The sequence below is a fragment of the Loxodonta africana genome, chromosome 13 (genome assembly GCF_030014295.1).
Source record: "Loxodonta africana isolate mLoxAfr1 chromosome 13, mLoxAfr1.hap2, whole genome shotgun sequence".
Taxonomy (NCBI): Eukaryota; Metazoa; Chordata; class Mammalia; order Proboscidea; family Elephantidae; genus Loxodonta; species Loxodonta africana.
The window spans coordinates 51,419,869-51,442,161 of record NC_087354.1 but is presented as its reverse complement, the minus strand read 5'-3'; the positions used below and the strand labels follow the sequence as shown (position 1 = coordinate 51,442,161).

At 39.5% G+C, this 22,293-nt stretch overlaps 1 protein-coding gene across 6 annotated transcripts in view; it reads left to right on the top strand.

The window, feature by feature from the left end:
* TRIP4 (thyroid hormone receptor interactor 4) overlaps positions 1 to 22,293 on the top strand; it is a 64,980-nt gene that overhangs the window by 24,528 nt on the left and 18,159 nt on the right. For 5 of the 6 annotated variants that reach the window (XM_023558342.2, XM_023558343.2, XM_064267411.1 and 2 more), the window contains 2 exons: positions 2,596 to 2,720; positions 3,960 to 4,051. In XM_023558342.2, coding sequence (XP_023414110.1) covers positions 2,596 to 2,720; positions 3,960 to 4,051 — 217 coding nt within the window. Of the gene's footprint in view, positions 1 to 2,595; positions 2,721 to 3,959; positions 4,052 to 15,743; positions 17,164 to 22,293 lie in introns of those variants that run through there. The other variant, XM_064267412.1, reaches the window with a different exon arrangement.

Below are 22,293 nucleotides of genomic sequence, written 5' to 3'. Positions count from 1 at the left end.
TCTTGGCAGTGGAAGATCTTAGGGTGATAGAAACTTGGTTTGGAGTTATGGACTGGAATTAGTTTTCCCCAATCTAGTAATGATTTGTAATACTCTTCAGTACATGGAGCTATAAGCAATATATTTGTTACGGACTTGGTAGTAATTTTTCATTGAGTAGTTTAAAATCCTGAAGTTAGGCTAAGAATTTGAGTCATCACAAAGAATAGAATATCAGTTTTTTAAAGTCTTTGGAAGGAAATCTACTGAAAAAACTTGCCTTGGTTTTGCTTTTGTAATATTCTACTCAGCTACCTTAATGGTTTGATCCTATTTGAAGTGTCCGTTTATTCATTTTATTAAGATAGCAGCTTTGATTTTGTTTTTTTCATCTGCATATCTGTTAATCTGGGTAACCATATTGAGAAACATTTTTTTTTTTACCACAAATTCCTTTCCTGCAAAAAGCAGGGGAAGTGGTGAGGGGTAAGTGGAAAGGGTTACAGGCTAGTGGTGCCTATTGGCAGTAGTAGTAGTTTGCTTCTCCACGGTTTCGTATGCTTCTTCATAATTCAATTTTTTTAAATGGTTTTTTTTTTTCTTTTATAAATGTAAATAAAAAATTGAAAAATATAGAAAATTAGCTAGAAAAAGAACTATCACTCATAGTCGCACCACCTAGAAGCAGCTCCTGTTCGCATTTCAGTGTTTATTTTTCTTCTCTCTCCCGTGCACGTGGTTGTGTAGTGAGATCCTCATGTGTATTTATGTGTGTGTGTTTTTTTCTTTCACTTATCATTACAACCTATTCGTTTTCCCTTCTTACTTTATCTACTAGAATTTTATAGGCCTGGTAGTATCCTAACTTGTAACAGCAATAATGCCTTGTGTTTAAATAGAATTTTACAATTTTCAAAGCAGTAGTTGTATGACTAGGTCAGGCCAGTAGTATTACAATCTTTCACAAATTAGTTAGCAGCAGAGGTGGAACTAGCATTCAGGTTTTCAAAGTGGTATTTCCACTCCACTCTGCAGCTTCAGTCACTTCCCCACTTCCCTGAGAAGAGAATGATCAACATTTAGGAACCATCGTTCCTGCTTTGATGATTTCATTATTGGCTGTGATTTCCATCCTGTGTTAACTTACGCTGCCATTTTCTCCCCTCTTGAAGGTCGGACTTTCATACTTTGGCACTTCATTGTTTTCTGTGTGCAGTATGGTAAGAACAAGCGCACAGCAATCTGCTTTAGCACCAGGGCAACCGGCCTCAGATGTCTGTTCTTCTTACTCAGTTCTCTACAATTTCGGTGTCTTCCTTTTCCAAAGTAGAAAACTAAACAGCTTGCCTTCTGCCGAGGAAATCGGAATGTTTACACTTCTCTTGCCCTATTTTGGATCTGTGTTGTTCATATTTTCTCCCTGAAAAGAACAGGATGATCGGCATCCAGCCCACAATCACTAATCCCACAGAAATAACGTGGGTGATTCCACTACATTCGTGCGACCATTTTCCCGGTAGCCCTTCAGGTTATTCGGTGTAGAGGGCAGACACATATTGATTCATTTCCTATTTATTGAGCACCTACTGTCTGCCTGGAACTCCTCTACTTCACTCTATTTTGGAAAACCAAGGATATGAGAAGTTCACAACTCTCATTCCCAGTATAAGAATGGTATAAGAAGGGTATTTGGTGGGAGGTAAAAGAGAACCATCTTCTTATAACCCTTGGAGAGTGGCAGAGTAATTAAATTCTCTTGAATGCCTTGTTTTTCCACTTTAGGATTCTTTCACATTATTCAACAAATTGTTTAATTATCCACAAAAAAATATAACCCTATAGAAAATATAAATGAGTGTGGTTGTAATTAAAAAGTAAAGATGATAGACATTTTTATTGTCATTGTTGTTCACTGCTGTCAGGTAGGCTCCCAACTCATGGCACCCACATGCACAATGGAATAAAACATTGCCAGGTCCTGACCACCCCCATGATTGGTTGCAGATCCTACCATTGTGATCTGTAGGGTTTTCATTGGCTGATTTCTGGAAGTAGATCACCAGGCCTGCCTTTCTAGTAGGTCTTAGTCTGGAAGCTTTGCTGAAACCTCCTGTTCAGCATTCTATTAAATAATAATTATAAATTACCACTTTAGGAGAGTTATTTGTGTTTGAGGATTTTTTCTCTCAGATTAGAGAACAATTAATCAACAGATCTTCCAGGAAAAGATCAGTCTTTGACTCAAAGAAGGTCAAGGACTTTCATTTATGTGGGACAAAATGGATGCTTTGAACGTATTGGGTTTGAATTGTAGAAGTCCCAAAGCTAGTCAGAGCTCTGGGTCTGAGTAGAGGGGTCAGGTGAAAAGTGTTAGGGAGTTGAGAGAGATGAGTTGTCCTTGTTCTGATCATAGGAGAAATCAGAGAACAGAGTTCATCCTCAAGTGAAGGGTTTTGTGGAAAAAAAGTGTTTTTCACAAAAGCTATCTGTCTTGGTAAGGTATCATCTACAGACCTCTTGTCCCTACTGGATAATTTTCTATGGAGCTTGTATGTTGTGTGATCCTCCAGGAAACTAGAACTTAGACTCTTCTTACTAAATTTGTATTTGTTTAAGGGTGGAGGGCAGAACCTGGTACACCCCTCACAGAGGACGACTTTGGATAGCAGCCACAGCCAAAAAACCCTCCCCTCAAGAAGTCTCAGAACTCCAGGCTACATATCGTCTTCTTCGTGGGAAAGGTAACAGCCACATAGTCTCCTTTCATTCCTGCTTTGTGGAGAGAAGTCATTGACTTTCATCTTCTTCACTTCCTTTTTCCTGTGGCTTTTTCTTGGCTGAAATGGAGTTTTAAACCTTTTATCTGCTGTTTGTTTGTTTAGTGGCAGATCATAGACAGCTGTTCAAAGCACAATTTGTCAAACAGTGCAAATAAAAATACCAATTTCCAGTACCAGAAATCAATGATTTTATCTAAGTAAATTTCTCCTGTCTTTTTTATTATGAAGATGAAATGACTGCTGTAAACTCTGGGGTCTTTAGATTGGGAAGAATGTCCACAGATAAAAGTTGATTGACTTAAGCAGCATATTTTGGGAATCACCTACTAAAATTTGGGTCCTAAATAATACTTCTGGTCCTTGAGTGTCCTGTTTTTTTTCCCCCTCTTATCCAGCCCATACAGTTTTTTTGAAGGTAGAAAGAGAGGATAGTTATAGATCCATCTTTAAAACGGTTTTTAAGAAACTAAGCATGAGGAATTGCTGAGAATCAAAAATGTATGCTTAAAAACACATTTCTTTTTTGACTTATTTGAATAGCTTGTTTTAAATTTATATTCTGACATTTTTATGGTTTTTACCACCAGAGAAGAAAATTCTGTTTTCTTGACACCTGTAGCTGCCTTTCTCTGTTTCCAAAACCTATCTGCACCAACCTCTAGTCTGATCCAGTTCAGCATAACAGAACTGATTTGTTTGGAATGAAGTTTTGTTGTCCTCAAACTTTGATGATGTGAGGACAATAGGTTTCTAAAGAAAAATTTTCCTAGCCTAGTATGTGGATAGTGGACTAATCAAGCCACTCACTAAATTTTTCCCTAAAATACAACCCTCCCCCCAAAAAAACCCATTGCCGTCAAGTCAGTTGCAACTCGTAGCAACCCTATAGGACGGGGTAGAACTGCCGCATAGGGTTTCCAAAGCTGTAATCTTTACGAGAGCAGACTGCCACATCTTTCTCTTGTGGAGCGGCTGGTGGGTTTGAACCACCAACTTTTTATTTAAAAGGCACATGCTTAACCACTGTACCACCAGGGCTCCTTAAAATTCAAACAGTTGTGCCAAATAAAAACCTCTTTGTTCCTTTGTCTACAAATAGATAATGGAAAATATGACTTGTTCAGGATTGAAAACAGACTTGTGAGTTCTAGGGTCACAAAGAAGGAAATTTATCCAATCCTTTTGCTTTTCTTGATTCAGATTTGGAATTTCCCAGTGACTATCCGTCAGGTTGTCTTCTTGGCTGTGTGGACCTAACTGACTGCTTGTCCCAGAAGCAGTTTAAGGAGCAGGTGAGTGAACGAGTACTTCTCTCAGACACATGCTTGATTTACCGCCATAAAAGTGTGCCGCCATAACTGACCTGTAGATTATTCTTTATGGAATATCCTAGAGATAGTAAGGTGCTAGCAACTTTGTATTTAGATATATGAGGAGAGTCTTCTAATAAGGAAATATTGGGGGAGAAAAGACAAAGGCATAGACAGAAAAAACTTAGTGATGCTTTGATTTTTAGTGTATGGACTAGTGCATAGACATTCCTTTATAAAAAGCTCTGTGCAAAATCCAGCTGAGAAGTGAAGTATAGGGTCTTCATCCCTTACTAAAACTTTGCTTCTTTTAGTGAAGAAGCTCTTGGTTATCCCTTAAATCCTTTTGATTGAGTGCCAGGGATGGTAGGATATGTTAATGCTTATTCTGGAGCACATGATCCAGGCCAGAGAACTCATGGTAGGCAAGTATGTTTCAACTCTGGTTGCCTGGACTGTGCCATGTGTGGTGCATATGTTTGTATTATGTGTTTTTATTTATTTTGGTCACTAAAGATTGAATTGACATAAATAAAATGCATTTTTGAACAGTAGAGGGAGCTGAAGGACTTCATCTTAGTAATAAAACTCCTGAAATGCAGAGCCTTTAGGTTTAGGCGGAGCCCTGGTGGTACAGTGGTTAAGTACTCAGCTGCTAAACAAAAGGTTGATAGTTCAAACCCACCAGCTGCTCCGTGGGAGAAAGATGTGGTAGCCTGCTTCTGGAAAGATTTACAGCCTTGGAAACCCTGTGGGGCAGTTCTACTCTGTCTTACAGGGTTGCTATGTGTTGGAATCTACTCAGCAGCATTGGGTTTTGGTTTGGTAGGTTTAGGCTCAGAGTGGCAGAAATCCAAAGTGGGAAAGTCCACCCCTGGAGCATGAAGAGTGTTTCCTAATAGTGTAAGTTTCCTGTTCTTTGAACAGTTACTTTAGGCAATAGGGCCTCTGCCACTGTGCTTAAGGAAATGTGCTTCGGCTTAATTTTTTTCATAAACTTCCTAGTTTTCCAGGTTTAACTGCCTTTCCTTACTGCTATTAATATCTACTTTTTTTTTTTTTTTTGCTTTTCCTATCCATCTTGCCCTTCTGTCCTTTCCTCACAGATGTTAGCCTGCAGCAGTGTTCTTCCTCCAGATTCCTGTCTTTTGTTTTCTTGAGGGTTGCTTCCTCAGCCCCCCTCTGATTACTGTATGTGCAGGAGTGCAGTGCGTGCATGTCGGTGTGAATGGTGACTCTCAGCCTGTTGTTCTGTCCTGAGTACCTGATTCAGAATTAGGCTAAGCCACAGGCATGTGGAGGCCCTTGTCACTCACCCTCTTGGGCCTATACTGTCCATCTATAGCTTTTGCCACCGCCCCCCCTTTTAATGTCTTCCTTCCTACCCTCTCTTCCCTTTTTTTTTCAGTCTAGAAGTAATAATTATAAAAATACCTTGCATTGCTGTGGGCTTTACAGTTCTAGAGACTCTCCCAATCATTAACAGCTTAGTGTAACTTAAAGGTTCATGTTTTCCTCCCAGGATATTTGCATTCTAAAAGTGAACCAAAGAGCATCTGGTAGTGGGTGATGGGGTTTGGCAAGGGACCTGCTTTACTTTCTCATCTGTCTGTCAAGCAAACACCACATGATGCAAGGTCAATGATTTCAATCTCTAGCCAGTTAGCCAGTCTTCTTTCTGCCACAGATTTGTGTAGAGAAGGGTAGGAAACTATAATCCTAGTCTATGGAGTACTGCAAGTGTTACAGAAATTAGAAATGTAATTAATAGAGCACATCTTTTTTGGTTTCTGAAGGATACCTGTCTTTCAGGTCAACACGATACTCCTACTTCAGTTTGTATTCTGTCTTTTCTCCTGAGGTTGCTATGAGCAGTGCATAGAAGTGCAGTAATCTTCCCATATGTTCCCAGCTGGAGGTCCTGGCAACTTTCCTTACAAATTTCCCTGATATATGACATTGTAATATACCAAAATGCCAGAAGCCACTAGGCTTCCTTAAACACAGGAACCCCATAACCATTTCCCCCTGTGGTCAGCTTGTCTGTGTCTTTTCCCGCTGTTTCTTTCCTGTGTTTTAGGGTGGCCTATAAATGTATTTAGAAACCCTGGTGGTGTAGTGATTAAGAGCTATGGCTGCTAACCAAAAGGTCAGCAGTTCGAATCTACCAGGTGCTCTTTGGGAACCCTGTGGGACAGTTCTACTCTGTCTTCTCGGGTCGCTATGAGTCGGAGTCCACTAGATGGCAATGGGTTTGGTTTTTTGGTTTTTATAAATGTATTCAGAATTGACATTATCCCTATTTAGGGATTATTTATTAGGTAAGGATCCTTAGCACTTTTAAAAGTCGTAGCTTTGGTATTTAGTTGCATCTCGGAAAATGTCTTGACTACCCTTAGTAATCCAGCTGTCTGTATTTGAGCTAGAGTTCAGTGTCGTAAGAAATGTGGTTGCCTAGTGTGTTACATGAGCCTCATTCTTGTTTCTCTAGAAGTGAGTTGAGAGTTTAGGAATAATAGCCCTAGACTAGCATTTCCCAAACTATTCCATGGCATTGATGTGCCCTGAAAAAAGGTTCTGTGGACAAATATATTTGGAAAATGTATTTGGATGAAACAAATTTGAGCATGTTTGCAGAACTTCTGAGAGCCCTTGATATGCTCATGTGCATTATGACTTGAAGAGGTACATACAACATGCAGTGTTCCCAAAACGTTTGAATACGTTTTCTCCCCTCCTCACTACCACTACTTACTTACGTATGGCAGAACTGGTATCCTGTGGTATGTGCAATTTAGGAAGCACTTAGTCCAGGTAGTTTGATTTTCCTTTATCCTCATAGGGGAACTCACTGAGAGAGAACCATCCAGGAATCCATTCCCTGACCTGTGTTTTTTTCTGCATATCTGTGCCCATTTCTCATCACCCAGCTGAACCTCATTTTCTTTGGATACCAGTGTAGATCTAGTAAGTTTTTATTTCAACTGAAATTAAAAGTGATCCCATGTGACTTGGGTCACTTTTCACGTCTCCATCCTGTTCCTTACTTTTTTCCTTCTCCAAAGAAACACAGTAATTTACTTCCTGACCTCCCATCCTTGGCCTTTCTTTGATGAGTTAAAATATACTAAGCATTCGCTGTTTTTTGGCATAGTGTGAGCACTTACTTCTCTAAAAAAAATAACAGAATAAGTTTTATTAGTGGTTGTTTTAAAATCAAGTGCACTATGCTATGTAAGCAGCTTAAAAAATACGTGCTTAAAATACTTTCCCCTGAGCCAAGAACTTATCTTCCTTTTATCTTCTAAGAGTAGTATGGCTGGCATGGCTGATTTGTGCCAGGGGAAAAAAAAAAGTCCACTAGACCCTCAGTCCTCCTGAGTAATGGCAGGGGATCAACCTGGACAAGGTAGGAATGATACAGAAAAGGCTGTGGGCTCAACTCAGGGGAGAAAGGTAGATGAGAGCCATCTAGTTGAAGCTTTCTCATATTCCCCTGGAAGAAGCCCGTGTCAATTGCTAGCATTTTATCTGCCAGCAGCATATGTAAGCTCTCAAAAACAGCAGGGAGGATGTTGACTGCAGCAGTGCAAGGCTGTGGTTTGTAACCTCAATAGTAAGGCAGTTAAAACTTTTTTTTTTTAACAAAGACATTTTGATTGCCAAATCCATAACCATTAGCAGCTATGGTTGTGAACAGTTCTGTAGACCTAACAAGTTTTCAGACAAAAAGTTGAGTTGGTGGTTTTTGTTTCTGTGTGTCTGTGTTGTGTTTGTACGTACTATTTATATCTCTGCCTTCAATAGCAAATCCGATTTGCCTGAAATCTCTTAAGGTCATTGATTATTCTGTTTCTTCTGAACTGAATCCATTCCTCTCCTGCCAGCTTACTGACCATTTAGTCCATTTGATCTTATAGCTTTTATAGCAGCCAGGACCCTGAGTATCTTCAAGGAATTATGCTGAGGGAATCTACTTCTGAGTGCCTCTATCCACTAATTGACATCAGCAGTAGGACTGCAGCCTTCCAGTGGGGAAGAGAGTAGCACTTGTTCCTTCTTTTATAAGCGAATCCAAGATCCACAGATCTTCAGGAAAATTCCGGATAGCATTTCATGTGTGGAAATGATTGGCTTCTGTCACCAATGGGCTATCTGTGAGTCTGAGAGGTGAGAAATTAGAGAATGAAGGAAGCACCGTTCAGTATTCAAACCAGGCATTGGTCTTGAAGATGCAAAGTCCCCAAATTCTCTTTTAATATGTGAAAATGTCCTCTCTGTTGTACTGAGGAAATCTGCTAATTCACAGACTTCAAAATGTATCTTCCTAAGAGATCCTTAGGGCTGTCTCTGACATCCAGCAAAGGGAAACTGTATGTGTATCAGCAAAAACTAGCCTAACCCTCTTCAAAATCACAGCTTACTGAAGTGAGACGATGACGGTGTCTTCAGAGTCCTCATGAAGTCTAGAACATTTACCAGAGTTTCTAGGTCAGAACAGGCTATCTTTAGAGTGGTTTGCAGCCTGAGTATCAAGTACCCACTTGAAGATGATTAAGGACCAACGTTATGTACGCTTTTTTTAATCCATTGAGTACTGTGTTTTCTGTTGCACTTATCCTGAGGAAAGGAGGGGACCGTTACCACTTTTCCATGTATTGACCTAAATTCTTTAATGTTTAGCTTCTCTTCTGAAAATGAGCATATAATTCATAAGATTTTCTTATGCATTCTCCAAAAAATATTTGAGTACCTACTATAAGTCAGACACTGTTCTAAACGCTAAGGGAAACAAAAAGATGGATCAGCCATGGATTCTGTCCGAAAATGTTTGGAAGACCACCAGGGAGATAAAATATGCACGTATACAACCAAATGCAAAATAAAGAGCAGAGACAAATGTCTTAAGTAAAGATCATCTCTAAGGAATTTAAAGGAGGGAAAGGTTGCTTCCAACTGGTAGGGATCACAAAAGACTTTATTAAAAAGATGATGGCTTTTTTAATTAGTCTTGATGGGTCGTAATAATAAAATCTGTCAGTTTTTGATCAGTTATTAGGTGCCAGGCCCATTATGTTATTTTTTAATCCTCATAATAGTTGAAAGCAAGGTATTATCACCCCTCTTTTAAAGATGAGGGAATTTAAGGCTCAGAGAATTAAAGTAACTTGCATAATGACATTAAATGGTAGAATTGGGATTACTGTTCAAGTCTTTCTGCTTAAATAGTGGAAAGGATATCCAAGGAGGGGGAGTAATGTGAACAAAGGCAAAGAGGTGGGAAGTTACAGGCCTGGTGCAGACAGTTAAGTACTTGACTACTCGCCAAAAGCTTGGCGCTTTGAACCCACCCAGAAGTATCTCGTAAGATAGGCCTACCAATCTGCTTTCAGAGGCCACAGCCTGGAAAACCATTGTAGCAGTTCTATTCTGTGCACATGTGGTCTGCAAGAGTCGAAATTGACTCAATGGCAACCAACAACAATGGAGAATAATGGCCAATGAGCTTGTTCAGAGAAGCGCATAGGTAAAGAGGAGCCAGCTTCAGACAAGAATGAAAAGGTGAGGAGGTGGGGCTAAGATGGTGGAATAGCCAGACGCTTCCGGCGATCCTGCTTACAACAAAGACTGGAAAAAAACAAGTGAAACGATTATATTTAAGACAAGCTAGGAGCCCTGAACATCAAAGGCAAAGTTAGAAAATGGACTGAGTGGCAGGGGGAGGGAGAGACAGTTCAGAGGTGGAGAAAAGTTGCAAGACCTGAATCACTGGGATCCCTCAGCCACCATTCCCGGGAATGGCTGTGGCGGGCTGGTAGTAGCATTCAGCCTCAGTTTCCTCAGGGTGAAGCAACCAGCTACACAGCCTACTCACACCTCCAGAACCAGAGAAGAATGGTGCTCTCAGCAAAAGCTAAGTACTTGTGTATATTTTACTGCACCCCCCACCCCCAAGCCAGCATCAGAGGCTATTGATTTCCCTGGGCCTGAGATAGGTCCTGTTTAGTGCCTGGACCCATTCTCCTGGCTTTGGAGAAGGAATAAATTTGCAATTGAGGGAAAGATAATTTGCCAGCTCCACAAACTTGGGGAGCTCCAGACAGAAGCAGCTCCTGTCCAACCATAAATGGCCCATGGACTTTGAATACCTTTCCCTCCTGCATGGATCTGTGTGGGCCTATTTGATAAGAATAGGCCCTTGCTGGCAGACTGCAACTGTTTCAGCTGTACAGTGGGAGGTGGGCATTTGATGACTGACACCACTTTGCCTGTTATACAGGGTCCTCACCTACCCACATCAGGGGCCTAAGGACTGGTGGCTCCACTCAGGTCACCCAGCCACCCATGGCGGGTTCCAAGGATAACTGGTACCTCCTAGTCCTTACAACCAAAAACACTGGGTGCCCATGGACCATCTGCAGAAACCACCCACCTGTACGTTCTAGGGCAAAGGGATGCACTTTCCTCAGAGTCACTTGGGGGATGATTCTCAGCCCCCTGCCTTGTTCAGAGCATGACCCCTTGCTGCAGCCAGATATCGGGTACCTACACCAATCACTCCTGCCCCTCTAAGACTGTAGGACAGAGCCCGTACCACACACTTGATGAGCAGCTACCTGGACACCTGAGCTGAATCCATACAAAAAAGGTAAATGGATTCCTAGAGTGATATACCTGATAACAGCTCTAACCATCTGGTAACAGGAAGTCAGAGCTTCAAAGGTGAAAATAATCAAGCTAGCTCACTCAAGCAACCCATTTGGGCATATCAAAACAAAACAAAGCAAGAAGCTAGGATACAGTAAACAAACATAAACTGATACAGTAAACTTATACATGGCTCAGAGACAACAGTCAATATCAAGTCACATAAAGAAACAAATAATGATCATTTCAATAAGCTCTCAAAACAAAGAATCAAGGAATCCTCTGGATGAAAGTGCCTTCCTGGAATTACCAGATGCAGAATACAAAAGATTAATATACAGAACCCTTCAAGACATCACGAAGGAGATCAGGCAGAACAAGCCAAGGAATATACAGGTAAAACAGTTGAAGAAATTAAAAAGGTTATTCAAGAACATAATGAAAAATTAAGCTGGAAAAATCCATAGACAGACAGCAATCAGAAATTCAGAAGATTAACAATAAAATTACAGAATTAGACGACTCAATAGAAAGCCAGAGGAACAGAATCAAGCAAGTGGAAGGAAGAATTGGTGAGCCTGAAGATAAAGCACTTGGCACCAATATATTTGAAGAAAAATCAGATAAAAGAATTTTTAAAAATGAAAGCTTAAGAATCATATGGGACTCTATCAAGACTCTATCAGGGGATTGGAGTACCCGAACAGGGAGGGATAACAGAAAATACAGAGAGAATTGTTGAAGATTTGTTGGCAGAAAACTTCCCTGATATTGTGAAAGATGAGAAGGTATTAATCCAAGATGCTCATCGAACTCCACATAAGGGAGATTTTAAATGAAAGCCACCAAGACATATTATATTCAAACTTACCAAAACCAAAGAGAAAGAGAGAATTTTAAGAGCAGCTAGGGATAAGTGAAAAGTCACCTACAAAGGAGAGTCAATAAGAATAAGCTCAGACTACTCGGCAGAAACCACGCATGCAAGAAGGCGATGAGCTGACTTATATAAAGCATTGAAGGAAAAAGATTGCCAGCCAAGAATCCTATATCCAGCAAAACTGTCTCTCAGATATGAAGGTGAAATTAGGACATTTCCAGATAAACAGAAGTTTAGGGACTTCATAAAAACCAAACCAAAATTACAAGAAATACTAAAGAGAGTTCTTTGGTTAGAGAATCAATAATATCAGGTATCCACCCAAGACTAGAACACTAGACAGAGGAATCGGAGGTCAACCCAGACAGGGAAATCACAAAAATAAATCAAGATAAAAAAATGCTCAAAACAGGGAAACAGCAATGTTATTAGTAAAAGAAGAAAACATTAAAACAATAAAGAGGGACTCAGAAATGTAGTCATAGAGCTTTCAAATGGAGAAGATAAGGTAATACAAAGAAATCAAAGTTAGGTTTAAACTTAGAAACATAGAGGTAAATATTAAGGTAACCACAAAGGAGACTATCCTACTCATCAAAATAAAACACAAGAAAAAAATAGAGACTCAGCAGAAACAAAATCAACAAAAACGAATAAGAGGAAAAATCGATGTATAAAGATAAACTACTCAGCACAAAAATTAAGTGGGAAAAAGAAACTGTCAACAACACACAAAAAAAAGACATCAAAATGACAGCACTGAACTCATTAAAAAAAAAAAAACTCATACCTATCCATAATTACACTGAATGTAAATGGACTAAATGCACTAATAAAGAGACAGAGTGGCAGAATGGATAAAAAAAAAACACGATCTGTCTATATGCTGCCTTAGACTTAGAGTCACAAAAAGTCAAAGGATGGAAAAAATATATCAAGCAAACAACAATCAAAAAAGAGCAGGAGTGGCAATATTAATTTCTGACAAAACAGACTTTAAAGTTAAATCCACCACAAAGGATAAAGAAGGACACTATATAATGATTAAAGGGACAATATACCAAGAGGATAGAACCATATTAAATATTTATGCACCCAATGACAGGGTTGCAAGATACATTAAAAAAAAAAATCTTAACAGCGTTGAAAAATGAGATAGACAGCTCCACAATTATAGTAGGAGACTTCAACACACCACTTTTGGTGAAGGACAGGACATCCAGAAAGAAGCTTAGTAAAGACACGGAATATCTAAATGCCACAATCAACCAACTTGACCTTATAGACATGTACAGATCACTCCACCCAACAGTAGCCAAGTATACTTTCTTTTCTAGTGCACAAGGAACATTCTCTAAAATAGACCGCATATTAGATCATAAAGCAAGCCTTAGCAGAATCCAAAACATTGAAATATTACAAAGCATCTTCTCTGACCATAAGACCATAAAAGTAGAAATCAGTAACAGAAAAAGCAGGGAAAGGAAATCAAACACTTGGAAACTGAATAATACCCTGCTCAAAAAAGGCTAAGTTGTAGAAGACATTAAGGAGGGATTAAAGAAATTAATAGAATCCAATGACGATGAAAACACTCCCTATCAGAACCTTTGGGACACAGCAAAAGCAGTGCTCAGAGGTCAGTTCATATCAATAAATGCACACATCCAAAAAGAAGAAAGGGCCAAAATCAAAGAATTATCCCTACAACTTTAACAAATAGAAAGAGAGCAACAAAAGAATCCGTCAGGCACCAGAAGAAAGCAAATAATGAAAATTAGAACAGAGCTAAATGAAATGGAAAACAGAAGAACAATTGAAAGAATTAACAAGACCAAAAGCTGGTTCTTTGAAAAAATTAACAAAATTGATAAACCACTGGCCAAAGTGACAAAAGAAAAACAGGAGAGGAAGCAAATAACCTGAATAAGAAATGAGATGGGCGCTATTACAACACACTCAACCGAAATTAAAAGAATCGTATCAGATTACTACGAAAAATTGTACTGTAATAAATTTGAACACCTAGAAGAAATGGATGAATTCCTAGAAACACACTACCTACCTAAACTAACACAAACAGAGGTAGAACAACTAAATAGACCCATAACCAAAGAAGAGATTGAAAAGGTAATCAGAAAACTCCCAACGAAAGCCTTGGCCTGGAGGGCTTCACTGCAGAGCTCTACCAAACTTTCAGAGGAGAGTTAACACCACTACTACTAAGGGCATTTTGAAGCATAGAAAAGGATGGAATACTTCCAAACTCATTCTATGAAGCCACCATATCCCTGATACCAAAAAAAGGTAAAGGCACCACAAAAAATGGAAATTACAGACCTATGTCCCTCTTGAACTTAGATGCAAAAATCCTCAACAAAATTCTAACCAGTAGAATTCAACAACATATCAAAAAAAAAAATTCACCATGACCAAGTGGGATTCATACCAGGTATGCAGGGATGGTTCAACATTAGAAAAACAATTAATGTAATCCATCATATAAATAAAGCAAAAAACAAGAATCCCATGATTTTATCAATAGATGCAAAAAAGGCATTTGACAAAGTTCAACACCAATTCATGATAAAAAACTCTCAGCAAAATAGGAATAGAAGGAAAATTCCTCAACATAATGAAGGGCATTTATACAAAGCCAACAGCCAGCGTCATCCTAAATGGAGAGAGTCTGAAAGCATTCACGTTGAGATCAAGACAAGGATGCCCTTTATCACCATTCTTAGTGAACATTGTGCTGCAGGTCCTAGCCAGAGCAATTACGCTAGATAAAGAAATAAATGGCATCCATATTGGCAAGGAAGAAGTAAAAGTATCTCTATTTGCTGATGACATGATCTTATACACAGAAAACCCTAAGGAATCCTCAAGAAAACTACTAAAATTAATAGAAGAGTTCAGCAGAGTATCAGGATACAGAATAAACATACAAAAATCAGTTGGATTCCTCTACACCAACAAAAAGTACATTCAAGAGGAAATCACCAAATCAATACTATTTACAGTAGCCCCCAAGAAGATAAAATACTTAGGAATAAATCTTACCAGAGATGTAAAAGACCTATACAGACCAAACTACAAGACACTACTATAAGAAACCAAAAAAGACTTAACATAAGTGGAAACACATACCTTCCTCATGGGTAGGACAACTTAACATTGTAAAAATGTCTGTTTTACAAATAGCCATCTATAGATACAATGCAATTCCGATCCAAATTCCAACGACTTTTTTTTTTTTTTTTTTTGCAATTTTAAAACATATTGAATCTAACTGGCATACAATAAACAACAAATAAACTACACAACTCGGTAAAATTTGACATATGTATACATCCGTGAAATCATCACCTTATCAAGATAACAAACATATTCATACCACCCTAAACCTGCTTTTTCCCTTTAATAGTCCCTCCTTCCTGTGTCTCCTCACCTCTCCATCCCCAGACGACCATGGATCTGCTTCCTTTTACTGTAGTATTAGTTTACATTTTTTAGAACATGTATATTCATTTTTGCTTGGTTTGCCTCAGTTAACATAATTATTCTAAGATTCATTAATGTTGTATATACAAATCACTGTTTTATTACTACTGAATAGCATTCCATTATATGAACATACCACATATTGTTTATTCATTCATCTATTACTAGACATTTAGGCTGTTTTCATTTTGGGATATCACAAATAGAGTTGCTGTGAATATTCACGTACAAGTCTTTCTATGAACATAAACTTTCTTTTGGGCAAATAGTTTTGAGCAGAATGGCTAGGTCATATGGAAAGTGTACATTTAACTTTTCAAGAAGCTGCAAAACTGTTTTCCAAAGTGGTTGTACCATTTTATATTCTCTCCAGCAGTGTATGAGAGCCCCAGTTCCTCCGCACCCTCATAAAACACTTGGTATGGTCAGGCTTTTTACTTTTTTTTTTAATAATTTTTATTATGTTTTAAGTGAATGTTTAGAAATCGAGTCAATCTCTCACATATAAACTTACATACACCCTACTACATACTCCCACTTACTCTCCCCCTGATGAGTCAACCCGCTCCCTCCTTCTAGTCTCTCCTTTCATGACTGTTTTGCCAGTTTCTAACCCCCTCTACCCTTCCATCTCCCCTCCAGACAGGAGATGCCAACATAGTCTCAAGTGTCCACCTGACCAACGACATTTTTTAATGAGATGGAGAAACAAATCACCGACTTCATATGAAAGGGAAAGAGGCCCCCGATAAGTAAAGCATTACTGAAAAAGAAGAACAAAGTGGGAGGCCTCACTCTACCTGATTTTAGAAACTATTACACTGCCACTGTAGTCAAAATAGCCTGGTACTGGTACAACAACAGATATACAGACCAATGGAACAGAATTGAGAGTCCAGACATAAATCCATCTACATAGGAGCAGCTGATATTTGACAAAAGCCCAAAGTCAGTTAAATGGGAAAAAGACAGTCTTTTTAATAAATGGTGCTGGCATAACTGGATATCCATCTGCAAAAAAATGAAACAAGACCCATACCTCACACCATGCACAAAAACGAACTCAAAATGGATCAAAGACCTAAATATAAAATCTGAAACAATTAAGACCATGGAAGAAAAAAAAAGGGACAGTGCTAGGAGCCCTAATACATGGCATAAACAGTATACAAAACATTACTAATAATGCAGAAGAGAAACCAGATAACTGGGAGCTCCTAAAAGTCAAACATCTATGCTTATCCAAAGACTTCACCAAAAGAGTAAAAAGATTACCTACAGACTGGGAAAAAGTTTTTAACTATGAGATGTCCAATTGGCGCCTGATCTCTAAAATCTATATGACACTGCAAAAACTCAACTACAAAAAGACAAATAACCCAATTAAAAAATGGGCAAAAGATATGAACAGACACTTCACTAAAGAAGACGTTCAGGTGGCAAACAGATACATGAGGAAATTCTCATGATCATTAGCCATCGGAGAAATGCAAATCAAAATTTCAGTGAGAATCCATCCCACTCCTACAAGGTTGGCATTAATCCAAAGAACACAAAATAATAAATGTTGGAGAGGTTGTGGAGAGAATGGAACACTTTTACATTGCTGGTGGGAGTGTAAAATGGTACAACCACTTTGGAAGTCAATTTGGCACTTCCTTTAAAAGCTAGAAATAGAGCTACCATATGATCCAGCAGTCCCACTCCTTGGAATATATCCTAGAGAAATAAGAGCCTTTACAGAGACAGATATATGCACACCTATGTTTATTGCTGCACTGTTTACAATAGGAAAAAGATGGAAGCAACCAAGGTGCCCATCAACGGATGCATGGATAAATAAATTATGGTATATTCACACAGTGGAATATTACGCATCGATAAAGAACGATGATGAATCCGTGAAACATTTCATAACATGGAGGAATCTGGAAGGCATTATGCTGAGTGAAATTAGTCAGTTGGAAAGGACAAATACTGTATAAGACCACTATTATAAGAACTCGAGAAATAGTTTAAACTGAGAAAAAAAATATTCTTTGATGGTTAGGAGACAGGGGAGGGAGGGAGGGAGGGAGAGGGGTTTTTGCTTATTAGATAGTAGACAAGAACTATTTTAGGTAAAGGGAAAGACAACACACAGTACAGGAGAGGTCGGCACAACTGGACTAAACCAAAAGGAAAGAAATCTCCTAAATAAACTGAACTATTTGAAGGCCAGCGTAGTAGGGGTGGGGGTTTGGGGACCATGATTTCATGGGACATCTAAGTCAGTTGGCATAATAAAACCTATTAAGAAAACACTCTGCATCCCACTTTGGAGAGTGGCTTCTGGGGTCTTAAACGTTAGCAAGTGGCCATCTGAGGTGCATCAATTGGTCTCAACCCACCTGGAGCACAGGAAAATGAAGAACACCAAAGACACAAGGTAATTATGAGCCCTAGAGACAGAAAGCGCACATAAACCAGAGACTACATGAGCCTGAGTCCCGAAGAACTTGATGGTGCCCAGCTACAACTGATGACTGCTCTGACAGGGAACACAACAGGGAACCCCTGAGGGAGTAGGAGAGCAGTGGGATGCAGACCCCAAATTCTTGTAAAAAGACCCAATTTAATGGTCTGATTGAGACTAGAAGGACCCCGGAGGTCGTGTTCCCAGACCTTCTGTTAGCCCAAGACAGGAACCATTCCCAAAGCCAACTCTTCAGACAGGGATTGGACTGGACAATGGGATAGGAAATGATACGGGTGAGGAGTAAGGTTTTTGGATCAAGTAGACACAGGAGACTGTGTTGGCATCTCCTGTCTGGAGGGGAGATGGAAGGGTGGAGGAGGTCAGAAGCTGGCCAAACGGATACGAAGAGAGAGTGGAGGGAAGGAGTGTGCTGTCTCATTAAGGGGAGACCAATTAGTATATAGCAAGGTGTCTATAAATTTTTGTATGAGAGACTGACTTGATTTGTAAACTTTCACTTAAAGCTGCATAAAAATTAAAAAAAAAAAAAAGAATGAAAAGGTCAGTTGTAGTCAGATGGTGGATAGCTTTAAGTGATAGTTGTGGGACAAAGGGAGAGGCGCATTGAAAGTTTTTATATAGGGAGTAACACGAACAGAACCTTGCTTGAGGAAAACTAATCTGGCAGTAATGTGGAAGCTGGATTGAAGAGGAGAAAGAGACTGAAGGTAGGAAAACTAGTGAGAAGACAGTCCGGGGTAGAAATGTAATAAAAATCACTTCAAGGATAATGGCAATGGCATTGAAGAGAGAGGGGAACAAATGCAAGAGGTTTTACATGGGAAGAATCAATCACTTGACATGATATCTTCATTTTTTACTTGTAAGTAAACCAAGGCTTAGAGAGAGAAAGTAGTCTGCTTGATGGAGAAGGAAGCTGCCGTAGCCTTGCTGTCTTCTTGCAACCTGTTCAAGGCTTCTTGGTTCATTTTCTAGTACTGTGTTAACCAGATGGCAAATTACCTCCTAGTTTTATTGCTCAGAATATTATATAGCCATATATTCAACAAGTATTTATTGACCATCTGTTGTGTGCCCTGTACTGTGCTAAAGACCAGGGATGCAGAATTTGAACAAGACAGTTCATGGCCCTCTAGAGAATCTGCTGTAGGGTCTCCCCTGGAGCCTGCTAGGAGAGACCAAGATGAGAAAATCCAGCCATAATAATTATCATATGAGGAAAAGATCGGACAAAGGATGGGACTTAACCAGCTTGGCTGGTGGTAGGGTGGGAGAATCAGGGAAACCTCTAATAAGAGGCAAGTACTGAAGAAAGCAAACGTGAACTACTTATATCTTCCTCAGTATACCATTCTATCTCATGCCTCCTGTCAGGAGCTCCTGTTAGGAGCTCCTGTTATCCCTTATCACAGCTCAGGTGTCACCCGTTCTGTAGACTGTTTCCTGACCGCAGCCCGTTTCCTCCGTGAAAGGATTAATTACTCTAAAGATTGGGCTACCGTGTTCATACTTCTATTATCTTATTTTTCACTTATCTTTTTCTTGGTAATGGTATCTTCACGTGTAGTTTCTTTAGGTCACCAGCTATGTCTTATTTATGTTTATATCCCTAGTGTCTTAGCATATAGCCTGGCACAAAATAAGTACCCAATAAATGATCATGACAGTACATTGGGAGGCAGGCAATAGTTGGTGTATGGAAAACCTTAAATGTCATGTGAAGGAATTAAAATGTATTTTGAAGTGAAGACAACTACATAAGTGATGTAATCAGCTGTGCTTTTCAGAAAGATTGTCCTGGAAGCATTAGGAAGGATAGATTGGATGGGGCAAGCCTGAAAACAAGGAGATGATTTAGAATGTTACCACGATTGTCCAGGTGAGGCATGATGAAGGCCTGCAGCAATGCTGTGGCAGTTGAGTTGAATACAAAGGAACAGATGATTGAAATGTTTAGGAAGTAAAGCCTGCAGGACTTGAAGTCTAGGATAAACTCAGGTTTCTGGCTGAGGTGAGTAGGTGAATGACAGTACCATTATTTAAGGAGGCACTGGGTGGGTATACAAAGGATCAGGAGAAAGGCCTCTAGATGTACTTCTGAAAAATGAGCTACTGAACACTGTATGGAGGACAATCCACTCTGACATAAGCGGGATTGCCATGAGTTGGAATCCACAGCAACTGGTTTGGATTTTTTTTTTTTAATACAAAACAAAAAAATTCTCTTTTAAGGTAAATAACTTTATAAAACATGTGAGCTGCGGCAGTGAAAGCCACCTATAGTGTAGCAGTAATGAGAGATGTTTTGTAGTATCTGATCACCATGACTCAGTTTTCCTGTGATTTTCATTTGAACACTTTAAAAAATATTTAATCTGTTTTCTTCTAAAAGGCAAATGATATTTAATAAAGGAATATTGTTGATATTAATAATGCCAGATTGCTTGATAATGATCTTACCTCAGTATGTCAAGTGAGGTCAAAGAATTCTCAGAATAGCTGTTTTCAGTTGAGTCAGACATTGGGAGAGTAAAATCTAAAATTGGCACAGCCCTTAACTCAAGAGGAGTCTTCAGCATTCTGAGGTATTAGCCCCAAGGTACACTTCAGTGGTTGAGGGCCTCACAGTGTAGTATCTTAATTAAGAGCAATTTTCTTTTGGTTCTCACTATTTTAAATTGGAGTGAAAACTTGCTATATGAAAATTAAGACCGAAAATACTTGTGCTGAATGGTTGTTTCCCGGTTAGACCTTGAGATGTCAGGCCAGAAAATCTATGAGGTTAATTTTGGAGAAAATATATTTGATTGGGTTCTTTTCAGCATGTGAAGATTCCAGCATAAGATTCTAAAGGGTGTGGAAAGCCACAGAGGAAATTTTACTGTGAGTAGGGTGGAACCTGCTGTGTGGCTTCAACCAGATTTTTTTCCATGAACGGTGGTAGAACCCGTAAGTTGCGTCTTTCTCATCCTTTATCCTTTTCACCAGGAGCTTATGTGAATTGTCTCTATAGCATTGAGCTGGAAACCCTTGTCGATACTGGATACCTGAGTTGGGTACTAGTACATGGGAGTTTAACTGTCCTGTGTTGGACCAGCTGGCATGATCTTTATCCATCCCCAGCCAAACTTACAGTAGTTATCTGGTCAAAGTATGGTGATCAGTTTGTTACTCTAATATGAGAAAACCTATCTTCTAGTATAGTGAGGCCTGAGGTGCTAATTACACTGTGAACACCTTGAATTGCTTTGAAGGAAAATGTAAATGAAAAGTATTTATCAGAGAACACAGTTGCTTTCATATGGTTCTTTGGATCTGTTATGCTTGTGGCCGCTTTATCAAACGCATTTCCTTCTCTTTTTCTGAGTATTATCACCTCAATCTTCTGGGAGCTGGTTTTCAACTAACTAGATTTCAGAGCCTGATTTCTTATCTTGTCTAGTTCTCCAAAGTGCAAACCAAGAGAACCTGCAGTTAATACAGTGTATGGGTATGTCCTTTTCAATGAGTTCCTTCTTTACTGCTTGCTTTAGCTGTTAGTCCTCTGGAGATGGGTATAAGGTTTATGGGCTGCCTTGGGATTTGCTGTGAGGAGTGACATCGTTTAGGAGTTATTAATCATTTCAGTGCAAAGGCTAAGTGGAGGCTTGCAGAGTTGATGAAAATGCCCACTTGGCTCTGAATCAGTAGCGGTTGCCAAAAGCTACTAAATTTTTTGTCTCTGATGGAAATGGCAAAAGAAATGTTTTCTAGATGACTGGTAAACAATTTCCCTCTGGAGAAGAGAAGAAAATGGTTGTTTAGTAGTTAATTACCTGTTATGTTAGACAGCTATGAAACTTATGAGGCATGGAAGAAGAGTAGGCCCACCTCCCCGGCTTGTCAGGCTGAAAACCAGGTGCCAGGAGTCGTGGGCTGCAACAGCAGCGACTTCCTGAGGAGCTTTGAGTCCCTGGTTGCTTTGTGTTGCTGATGTTAGAACCCATGTTCCCTAACGTGTCTTTTGTGCTGTCCCAGTGACCCTTAATGCAGCATCCTCTCTAGATTGTTTTTCAGAGCTTTTCCATATTCTTCACAAATGTGAACTTCAGCTCTCCTTTATGTCCCTTTACTCTTTCTCTGGGTCAGCTGCATTTTAGTCTTTTGACTCTCAGACCAATGACCCCTTTCTTGTAATCCCCTGACTTGCCAGTGTGCAGTGTAGTCCTTAGTGCCCAGTCCCCAGTTGCACAGATTATGCTTTTTTGGGGATACTGAGGCTCTGCCAGAGCCCTGGTGGCACAGTGTTTAAAAGCTCAGATACTAACCAAAAGGTCAGTAGTTTGAATCTACCAGCTGCTCCTTGGAAACCTACGGGGCAGTTCTGTTCTGTCCTATAGGGTTGCTGAGTCAGAATCATCGACTCAATGGCATTTGGTTTGTTTGTTGGTTGTTTGTTTTGAGGCTCTGCTGGAACCCTGGTGGTACAGTGGTTAAGAGCTTGGCTGCTAACCAAAAGGTCCGCAGCTCAAATCCACTAGCCACTCCTTGGAAACTCTATGGGGCGGTTTGACTCTGTCCTAAAGGGTTGCTGTGAGTCGAAATTGACTCAATGGCAAGGGGTTTGGTTTTTTTTGGTTGAGGCTCTGCCAAGCTGACTTTGCCTTAATGCATTTTACCATGAAAAAGAATCCTTTCTCCCAATGCCTTGCTTTTTTTTAAATTTATTAATTA